The sequence below is a fragment of the Oncorhynchus tshawytscha genome, linkage group LG07 (genome assembly GCF_018296145.1).
Source record: "Oncorhynchus tshawytscha isolate Ot180627B linkage group LG07, Otsh_v2.0, whole genome shotgun sequence".
Lineage (NCBI taxonomy): Eukaryota > Metazoa > Chordata > Actinopteri > Salmoniformes > Salmonidae > Oncorhynchus > Oncorhynchus tshawytscha.
The window spans coordinates 29,226,868-29,237,926 of NC_056435.1; the positions used below are offsets into that span (position 1 = coordinate 29,226,868).

The window sequence follows — 11,059 nt, forward strand, 5'->3', positions numbered from 1 at the left end:
AGAAACATTTTATTATCTCCATGGATATGACTTCTGAAATGAATTAACGTCTCTACAATATGGTTTTACTTCGCACATACCGGTAGTTACAGTTAACAATATGATGATGTGTGACAATGTTTCACAATTTTAATTTCTGTTTATATCCATACATATTTATATTTTCAGTCAGTCAGAATGTTTGGGAATATATAAGATTTTAGTCAACATTAACAGGTGAGTGGATAGATACCAGGATAATGTATACCTTGGTTTTCAGTATTTTAGGGGTCATCAGTATCAATAGCAAGGGTTCTCTTAACTCAGTATTAGTAGTTATAAGGTCAAGCATTCTGGAGTTCAAACGTAGCAGATGTGTCCTCTGTCTTGAGACCACTGGTCAGTGTGAGTAGAGAGCTGATCTGAGTTTCCCACACTGAGTCCTGTGTGCTGTGATCAATGCATTACAAAAGCTGCTCAGTGGACCGTTAGTGACGGCTATCGACTCTGTGTTGTACTAAAGACAGAGGCTGACATCACAGACCTTCTGGATTTTGGAGGGAAAGATCAGCACTGGCAAGATTATACTAACAGGACATACCTTTATAAATACATTTTCATCCTATCACGGCTTAGAACACATGATATTGAGTACTCTGTTGAAAATTATTGTCTGTGATTTGTTTCATTATAAATCGATGAAGGGTTAACTTTTGTATGACTAATTGGAATTGAGAGCTGTTCCCTGTTCATCACACAAACAACTGAACTATGTAAACGTACTGAATACAACTCTGTCCATCATCAAGAAAGAGAAAGCCTATAATAACTTTACAGAAAAACTATGACAGTAAAATAATATTGTTTGACTAGAAATGTCTCTTAACTTTGATATTACTCTGTAGATTTTGAATGAAGCACCTAGAGATCAAAATTAATATATTGATTCAATTGAGTGTTGCATTCCAATGCAGTCAATATCATTTCTGCATAGTCTTGGGTCATCATTGTTATTGCATTTGAATCAGCCACTTAATCTATGTGTAGTTTCATAAATCAGTCATTTAATAATGTAATGTTGTTGAAGGATTGTCTTTGTCAAGAAAATAATGAAGCAACAGACAAAAAAATATTTCATTTGATGATTTGTGTATTTATTCAGACTGACTCAATGAGTCACACCATTGAATACCTTAATTTAAGGTAAATATTTCAAGAGAAATACAGTGATTAAACATCACAACAAGAGCTTGAACAAATCTCCAAGATATGATACTCTATCAGAGTATAGGATACAAAGTTACTTTCTTTATGAAAGACAAAATAATTGTTCAAAATAATCATGTTTTTCAATTAGACATTATTTTAATCACATTTGCAATAAAATTATTTTTCAAATATTATGATTGATAATTTCATAAATGAAGTTCGATCTTTAAACAAATAAAATATTGTTAATCACAGAGTGATGATAACAGGTATAATACCCAGTTTGGGTAAATAATCCTCACGGAGGAACATTGATGCTGTAGCTCAAGTTGATCAATATCAAATATATAACTGATACATGCCTCACAGAAGATGCTCAATACAATGTCAATATGACTATATCACTACACAAATGTAGTGGTAAAAAATTACTCTAATTTTTAGACCATAAAAACAGATTATTCAAATACAATCACAAACAGATTGATGATATAGCATCCATTTTGGGTTAAAAGTTCTCATAGAGAACCATTAGTTATTGTTAATCATGAATATAAACACATGATCAATATAATCTACATGTTTCACAAAACATAAAGGTTATGATGCTTTCAATTAACACTACAAAAATGTAGTTTTCAAAGATCAGATTGTTTTCTAGGAAAAAGTTTTTAACTTCAGTACAACTGAAACGAAAAGTCTCAATCACAGCAAGACTTTAAAAAACTCCTGCATAAGCAGAAAACAAAGAAGATATTTTCTTATACTCATTACTGTCCATGAAATTAATCTTAGACCAACATGGTCCATCCATTGTGTTTGTCTGAGTGGAGCTCCAATCTGTGGGTCTCTACCAGGGCCTCCAGGGGGCGATGCTGACTGGACTCTTCTCTTTGCTGATGCTGTGCTGGGCTGGGGAGCTCAGCTGAGGACCGTCAATCTCACTCCTGTTCTTATCAGATGATGGCTGCAGGCTCTGGGAGTGGCTCAGCAGTCTTCTCTGGGACTGTGTCTTCAGCTCATCATTAGACAGGAAGTGAACATTCACTTGGACACACCTGGAGTAACCCCGATTGACAGGTGCTGAGCAGGAACTCACCAGCTCGTTCTGTTGCTGTCGTCTCAGGAAGCAAACTGTCATCTCCAGGATGTCGGCTTTGTCCAGCTTGGAGTCGGACTGCTGGTTGAGGATCTCTGGAACCAGGAGAGACTTGAGCTGCTCAATGCTGTTGTTGATACGATCTCTGCGAAACTTCTCCACCCCTGGCTTTCTTAGCTGCAAGAAGAGACAAGTAGAGGCATTAATAACCGTATTCTTGTGTATGACATTATTGAAGCAGATTAACAATCATTCAAATGTAATTCATTTCCTTGAATTTAAATCTTAAGTTTACCTTGTTTGTCAGAGTCAGGTGCTCCTTAGAGTAGATCATAGTTGAAGTGATTGTAGGTACCATGGCTGGATCTCTGTGCTGTAGAGGTCTGTGTAGAGAGAATCTGATCTCTACTGGCTTCATCTCTCCTATATATTGTCCCAAATCTGCATATGAATGTGTGGGTCTTGGGCTTGTTGGAGTTTCTCACAGTCTGTAGCCAATGGGAGAGCTTGGGAGGACAGTGAGGAGTGTGGAGCTGCCACATGCTCAGTGTTCTTATTGCTGGGGGACAATAGTCACATCTCAGGGGAACAGGTGGAGGGGTGGGGGTGATGGAGAGTGACTGACAGAGCGCTGTGTGAATCTGGGAAAGTGGTGACCCCTAGATCTGCTGCCTGATGTTGGCATCAATGACATTAACAGAGCACACACTTATCATTACAACTTTCACGTGTGAGACTGACAGTCATCCTTCACATTAAAACAGATGCTGCTGCCCATGTCCATTTGATTGTTGTTGTTGAATACCATTGTTTTTGTTACAGTGCAGGTTCAGTCACATTTAAACACTTGAAGATGGGTTTGACCTCTGATTGCACAGTTATGAATGTGCTATGGTCTGTTCCAGTTTCATTTCAAGGTATGGGTGCTCATCAAACATTTGGATCACAGTTCACAGGCTATCCTTTGTCAAGTTCCTCTTACAAATGTGTGTTAAATACCAGACCCCCCCAATCATTGCACTCAAACTATTTAAGATAAACGATAAGACCATTTAAGTGGCTTCTAATTGATAATGATTGAACTGATCGATTATTGATTTTCTCCACAGTGGGTTGGTGGCCCCTTCATTCGGGAGACATTGCTCATGGTAATGACTGGAGCTGAATATATGGAATGGTAACAAATCCATCAACACGTGGTTTCCAGGTGTTTGTGATGCCATTCCGTTCTCCCCTCAGCAGCCTCGTGGTTTTCTCATTAGTGAGACCAAGTCTTGTAGCAGCACACGTTCACTATTTCTTTATTTTGAGAGTGGAGGCAATTAACCCTCACTTTGGGAGTCCAGAGGTAGCAGATGTGTCCTCTGTCTTGAGGCGACTGGTCAGTGTGAGTAGAGAGCTGATCTGAGTTTCCCACACTGAGTCCTGTGTGCTGTGATCAATGCATTACAAAAGCTGCTCAGTGGACCATTAGTGACGGCTATTGACTCTGTGTTGTACTAAAGACAGAGGCTGACGTCACGGGCCATCTGGATTCTGGAGGGAAAAACCCTAACACTGGCTTTAATCTTAAAATTGTGCTGCAAAACATATACTGTATTTATGTACACCGGAAAAGGGGACGCAGATCGGGGATCCTTCTGAGAATCTGGAGGCGAGCAAGTAAACTTCCAATGCCTTCCGATCTTCTTGCTAACGTGCAATCGTTAGAAAATGAAATCGATGACCTAATATTAAGATTATCCTAACAACGTGACATTAAAAACTGCAACATCCAATGTTTCACCAAGATGTGGCTGAACGAAGAAACTGACAATATAAAGCTGGCGGGATTTTCCATGCACCGGCAGAACAGAGACGCTACCTTTGGTAAGACAACTGGTTTAAGAAGTCTCAAGGTATTGCTCTCCTGAGGTAGAGTACCTTATGATAAGCTGTCGACATCTACCAAGAGAGTTCTCATCTGTATTATTCGTAGCCGTCTATTTACCACCACAAAGCGAATCTGGACCGCACTCAAACAACCGCGCTCAACCAACTCTATAAGGCCATAAGAAAATAAGAAAATGCTCATCCAGAAGCGGCGCTCCTAGTGGCCGGGGACTTTAATGCAGGCAAACTTAAATCAGTTTTACCTCATTTTTACCAGCAGGTCACATGTGCAACCAGGGGGGGGGAAAATCCTAGACCTCCTTTACTCCACACACAGAGATGCATACAAAGTTCTCCCCTGCCCTCCATTTGGCAAATCTGACCATAATTCTATCCTCCTGATTCCTGCTTACAAGCAAAAACTAAAGCAGGAAGTACCAGTGACTCGCTCAATACGGAAGTGGTCAGATGACGCGGATGCTACACTACAGGACTGTTTTGCTAGCACAGACTGGAAAATGTTCTGGGATTCATCCAATGGCATTGAGGAGTACACCACCTCAGTCACCGGCTTCAACAATAAGTGCATCGATGATGTCGTCCCCACAGTGACTGTACGTACATATCCCAAACAGAAGCCATGGATTACAGGCAACATCCACATCGAGCTAAAGGTTAGAGCTGCCGCTTTCAAGGAGCAGGAGACCTATTCGGACGCTTACAAGAAATCCCGCTATGCCCTCAGACGAACCATCGAACAAGCAGAACGTCAATACAGGATTAAGATTGAATCCTACTACACTGGCTCTGATGCTGGTCGGATGTGGCAGGGCTTGAAAACTATTACGGACTATAAAGCGAAACCCAGACGCGAGCTGCCCAGTGACGCGAGCCTACCAGATGAGCTAAATGCCTTTTATGCTCGCTTCGTGGCAAGCAACTCTGAAGCATGCACGAGAGCACCAGCTGTTCTGGATGACTGTGCGATAACGCTCTCGGTAGCCGATGTGAACAAAACCTTTAAACAGGTCAACATTCACAAAGCCGCTGGGCCAGACGGATTACCAGGATGTGTACTCAAAGCATGTGCAGACCAATTGTCAAGTGTCTTCACTGACATTTTCAACCTCTCCCTAACCGAGACCTACAATACCTACATGTAATACCTACATACCTACATGTTTCAAGCAGACCACCATAGTCCCTGTGCCCAAGAAAGCAAAGGTAACCTACCTAAATGATTACCGCCCTGTGGCACTCACATCGGTAGCCATGAAGTGCTTTGAAAGGCTGGTCATGGCTCACATCAACAGCATCCTCCCAGACACCCTAGACCCACTCCAATTCGCATACCGCCCCAACAGATCCACAGATGACGCAATCTCAATCACACTCCACACTACCCTATCCCACCTGGACAAAAGGAACACCTATGTGAGAATGCAGTTCATTGACTACAGCTCAGCGTTCAACACCATAGTGTCCACGAAGCTCATCACTAAGCTAAGGACTCTGGGACTAAACACCTCCCTCTGCAACTGGATCCTGGACTTTCTGACGGGCCGCCCACAGGTGGTTAGAGTAGGCAACAACACGTCTGCCACACTGATCCTTAACACTGTGGCCCCTCAGGGGTGTGTACTTAGTCCCCTCCTGTATTCCCTGTTTACCAAAACACAACTCCAACACCGTCATTAAGTTTGCTGACGACACAACAGTGGTAGGCCTGATCACCGACAACGATGAGACGGCCTATAGGGAGGAGGTCAGAGAACTGGTAGTGTGGTGCCAGAACATCAACCTCTCCCTCAATGTGAGCAAGACTAAGGAGCTGATTGAGGACTACAGGAAAAGGTGGGCCGAACAGGCCCCCATTAATATTGACACGGCTGTAGTGGAACGGGTCGAGAGTTTCAAGTTCCTTGGTGTCCACATCATCAACAAACTATCATGGTCCAAACATGCCAAGACAGTCGTGAAGAGGGCACGACAAAACCTCTTCTCCCTCAGGAGACTGAAAAGAATTGGCATGGGTCCCCAGATCCTCAAAAGTTTCTACAGCTGCACCGTCGAGAGCTGCCTGGTATGGCAACTGCTCGGCATCTGACCATAAGGCTCTACAGAGGGTAGTGCAAACGGCCCAGTACATCACTGGTGCCAAGCTTCCTACCATCCAGGACGGGAAGCGGTACCGGAGCGCTAAGTCAGGACCAAAAGGCTCCTCAACAGCTTCTACCCCCAAGCCGTTAGACAGCTGAACATTTCATGTAAATCGCCACCGGACAAGTTACATTGTCCCCCCCAATCTGTAAGTGTGTTTCTGTATACAAACAAATGGCATGTTTAAACCATGCCCCACATACAAACAGAATAAAAATGGGATTAATTGCAATAACCCTGGAGAAAATTTAAGTACTGCTCGATTGGGCTCCAAAAAAGCTAATCAAAATATAATGTCTTGAACCTTTTGGGAAAATGTATATATTTGATCAGATTTCTTCCTGCAAGACACACAATGCAGGGCATTTATGGGATCATTCGAGACAGATTCATTGATTTCCCCATAGAGACCCAGTCCCCCACTCTAACCTCTGACAGTCCAGGGTCGAGGTCCCAGTCTATTGTGCTGAAGGGGCCCTGTGAGTGAATTCTCCTCTGTCTCCCACATTCTCTCCATTCACTGCTTTGAATAGAGGAACAATAGAAGTGTGTCTTATAACACATCACATTATGCAGCCAGCAGCTCTAAACGTTTAGAGTGCAAAAATGTCAGCAACAGTTTTGGCCTAACACCTTGAATTCCTGATATGTCATGTACATATTCAAAATCATGGAATGCAAATGCTATCGCAATACATTCTGATATATTTCAAATACATTTATGTAAAACAGGTGTTTCAGTAAAAACAACACAGCCATGTCTCTGGGAACTCACATGACCAATTATCTCTTTCACGCCTCATTACATTTAAGTGATATCATAGGTCAAATAAACAGCCTAAATAATCAGTCAGCTATTTCTAACTACATCAAACCAAATCATGTGAATTAATAAAGTATGGCTAGAAATGAATTTTATTTTACTCTGTAGGTTTTCAGAGAAGCATGAAGAGGAATATGATATACCTGTATGTATTTTTTCTTGGCTCAAAGTAGGCTCTTTCTTATTTAGCCCCATATACTGTAGTCTATCTAGTAGCTACAGTTCAAGTCGGAAGTTTACATATATTTTAGCCAAATACATTCAAACTCAGATTTTCACAGTTCCTGACATTTAATCCTAGTAAAAATTATTCTATGGGATTGAGGTCAGGGCCTTGTGATGGCCATTCCAATACCTTGACTTTGTTGCCCTTAAGCCATTTTGCCACGACTTTGGAAGTATGCTTGGGGTCATTGTTCATTTTGAAGACCCTTTTGCGACCAAGCTTTAACTTTAACTGATGTCTTGAGATGTTGCTTCAATATGTCCACATAATTTTCCTGCTTCATGATGCCATTTATTTTGTGAAAAGCACCAGTCCCTCCCACAGCAAAACACCCCCACAACATGATGCTGCCACCCCCGTGCTTCACGGTTGGGATACTGTTCTTTGGCTTGCAAGACTCCCCTTTTTTCCTCCAAACATAATGATGGTCAATTATGACCAAACAGTTCTATTTTTGTTAAATCAGACCCGAGGACATTTCTCCAAAAAGTACAATCTTTGTCCCCATGTGCATTTGTAAACCGTATTCTGTCTTTTTTATGGTGGTTTTGGAGCAGTGGCTTCTTCCTTGCTGAGCGGCCTTTCAGGTTAAGTCGATATAGGACTCGTTTTACTGTGGATTTAGATACTTTTGTACCCGTTTCCTCCAGCATCTTCACAAGGTCCTTTGATGTTGTTCTGGGATTGATTTGCACTTTTTGCACCAACGTACTTTCATCTCCAGGAGACAGAACACGTCTCCTTCCTGAGTGGTATGACGGCTGCATGGTCCAATGTCGTTTATACTTGCATACAATTGTTTGTACAGATAAACGTGATACCTTCAGGCATTTGGAAATTGCTCCCAAGGATGAACCAGACTTGTGGAGGTCTACAATTGTTTTTCTGAGGTCTTGGCTGATTTCTTTAGATGTTCCCATGATATCAAGCAAAGAGGCGCTGAGTTTGAAGGTAGGCCTTAAAATACATCCACAGGTACGCCTCCAAATGATTCAAATGATGCCAATTAGCCTATAATAAGCTTCTAAAGCCATGACATCATTTTCTGGAATTTTCCAAGCTGTTTAAAGGCACAGTCAACTTAGTGTATGTAAACTTCTGACCCACTGGAATTGTGATACAGTGAATTATAAATGAAATAATCTGTATGTAAACAATTGCTGGAAAAATGACTTGTGTCATGCACAAAGTAGATGCCCTAATCGACTTGCCAAAACTATAGTTTGTTAGCAAGAAATTTGTGGAGTGGTTGAAGTGTATGTAAGCCTCCCACTTCAACTGTATATGTGGAATATCATGTCAGTAACGTAACTCTATTGGAAGCTTATTTCAGTGGAGAAAAGAGTGAAGTAAAAGACGAATGTTTCACTTGAAGATTTGTGTATTTATTCAGACTGACTGAATGAGTCACACCACCAAAACATTGAATACCTTCATTTAAGGTAAATATTTCAAGAGAAATAAAGTGATTAAACATCACAGCAAGAACTTGAACAAATATCCAATACATGATACTCTATCAGAGTATAGGATACAAAGTTACTGTCTTTATAAAAGACAACAGAATTGTTTAAAATAAACAAGGTTTTTCAATTAGACATTTCTTTCTCCCATTTGCAATAAAATTAATATTCAAATAACATGATAGATCATTTCACAAATAAAGGTTGATGTTACAACAAATCTAATATTGTTAATCACAGAGTGATGATAACAGGTAAAATACCCAGTTTGGGTAAATAATCCTCACGGAGGAACATTGATGCTGTAGCTCAAGTTGATCAATATCAAATATATAACTGATACATGCTTCACAGAAGATGCACAATACAATGTCAATATGACTATATCACTACACAAATGTAGAGGCAATAGGTTTTTGTCTTATACATTTTGACCTTTAAACAGATCGGTAATAGATAATCACAAACAGACTGATTATATCAAATCTATTGTGGGATAAAAGAAGCAAACTGTCATCTCCAGGATGTTGGCTTTGTCCAGCTTGGAGTCGGGCTGCTGGTTGAGGATCTCTGGAACCAGGAGAGACTTGAGCTGCTCAATGCTGTTGTTGATACGATCTCTGTGTAACTTCTCCACCCCTGGCTTTCTTAGCTGCAAGAAGAGACAAGGAGAGGCATTCATAACCTTATTCTGGTGTATGACATTATTGAAACAGATTAACAATCAATCAATACGATAGAATAAATGTTGTTTAATTTGAATCTTCAAATTACCTTGTTTGTCAGAGTCAGGTGCTCCTTAGAGTAGATCATAGCAGAAGTGATTTTAGGTGCCATGGCTGGATCTCTGTGCTGTAGAGGTCTGTGTAGAGAGAATCTGATCTCTACTGGCTTCGTCTCTCCTATATATTGTCCCAAATCTGCATATGAATGTGTGGGTCTTGGGCTTGTTGGAGTTTCTCACAGTCTGTAGCCAATGGGAGAGCTTGGGAGGACAGTAAGGAGTGTGGAGCTGCCACATGCTCAGTGATCTTATTGCTGGGGGACAATGGTCATGTCTCAGGGGAACAGGTGGTGGGGTGGGAGTGATGTAGAGTGACTAACAGAGCGCTGTGTGAATCTGGGAAAGTGGTGACCCCTAGATCTTCTGCCTGATGTTGGGATCAATGACACTGACAGAGCACACGCTCATCATTACAATTTACACGTGAGACTGACACTGATTCTATAATTTAACGTACAGTGTTGTTAATCTCCACCTATAAGGACATTGTTGAATGTAATAATGTGTATCCACGCTTCATCACTGACTTAGAAACATTTTATTATCTCCATGGATATGACTTCTGAAATGAATTAACGACTCTACAATATGGTTTTACTTCGCACATACCGGTAGTTACATTTTAAAAATATGATGATGTGTGACAATGTTTCACAATTTTAATTCCTGTTTAAAGTCATACATATTTATATTTTCAGTCAGTCAGAATGTTTAGGAATATATAAGATTTTAGTCAACATTAACAGGTGAGTGGATAGATACCAGGATAATGTATACCTTGGTTTTCAGTATTTTAGGGGTCATCAGTATCAATAGCAAGGGTTCTCTTAACTCAGTATTAGTAGTTATAAGGTCAAGCATTCTGGAGTTCAAACGTAGCAGATGTGTCCTCTGTCTTGAGGCCACTGGTCAGTGTGAGTAGAGAGCTGATCTGAGTTTCCCACACTGAGTCCTGTGTGTTGTGATCAATGCATTACAAAAGCTGCTCAGTGGACCATTAGTGACGGCTATCGACTCTGTGTTGTACTAAAGACAGAGGCTGACATCATAGACCTTCTGGATTCTGGAGGGAAAGATCAGCACTGGCAAGATTATACTAACAGGACACACCTTTATGAATAAATATTCATCCTTTAATGGTATAAAACACATGATATTGAGTACTCTGTTGAAAATGATTGTCTGTGATTTGTTTCATTATAAATCGACAAAGGGTTCACTTTTGTATGCCTAATTTGAATTGAAAGCTGTTCATTGTTTATCATACAAATCACTGAACTAAATACATTTACTGAATAAAACCAAGTCCATCATCATGATAGAAAAAGCCTATCATAACTTGGGTAAATAATTCAGAATTTGCTTTATTTAATAATTATTGTATTTCCCTCCTAAGAAAGAGTAAAAAAAATAACCCAAAATACCCCTTCCCACCCATTCTATC

The 11,059-nt window shown here is 40.6% G+C and overlaps 2 protein-coding genes across 2 annotated transcripts; both read right to left on the reverse strand.

Moving 5' to 3' along the window:
* Positions 1-1,885: 1,885 nt before the first annotated feature.
* On the reverse strand, positions 1,886-2,667 carry LOC112255457 (transcription factor HES-5-like). The gene is made up of 2 exons (XM_024428437.2): positions 2,583-2,667; positions 1,886-2,464 (listed from the first exon to the last, which is right to left on the reverse strand). Exons 1-2 carry the CDS (start codon positions 2,643-2,645, stop codon positions 2,039-2,041), a joined length of 489 nt encoding a protein of 162 aa, XP_024284205.1. The 5' UTR covers positions 2,646-2,667; the 3' UTR covers positions 1,886-2,038.
* Positions 2,668-8,761: 6,094 nt separating this feature from the next.
* Positions 8,762-9,690, reverse strand: LOC121846841 (transcription factor HES-5-like). The gene is made up of 2 exons (XM_042325026.1): positions 9,606-9,690; positions 8,762-9,483 (listed from the first exon to the last, which is right to left on the reverse strand). The coding sequence occupies exons 1-2, from the start codon at positions 9,666-9,668 to the stop codon at positions 9,307-9,309; spliced, it is 240 nt and encodes a 79-aa protein (XP_042180960.1). The 5' UTR covers positions 9,669-9,690; the 3' UTR covers positions 8,762-9,306.
* Between the last annotated feature and the right edge of the window lie 1,369 nt (positions 9,691-11,059).

Bases quoted from the DNA above. Each gene is read 5' to 3' on its own strand.
- LOC112255457 (XM_024428437.2), bottom strand. From the start codon at position 2,645: ATGGTACCTACAATCACTTCAACTATGATCTACTCTAAGGAGCACCTG. The intron at 2,465-2,582 runs GTAAACTTAAGA...CTCTTCTTGCAG, and splicing joins ACCTGACTCTGACAAACAAG to CTAAGAAAGCCAGGGGTGGA.
- LOC121846841 (XM_042325026.1), bottom strand. From the start codon at position 9,668: ATGGCACCTAAAATCACTTCTGCTATGATCTACTCTAAGGAGCACCTG. The intron at 9,484-9,605 runs GTAATTTGAAGA...CTCTTCTTGCAG, and splicing joins ACCTGACTCTGACAAACAAG to CTAAGAAAGCCAGGGGTGGA.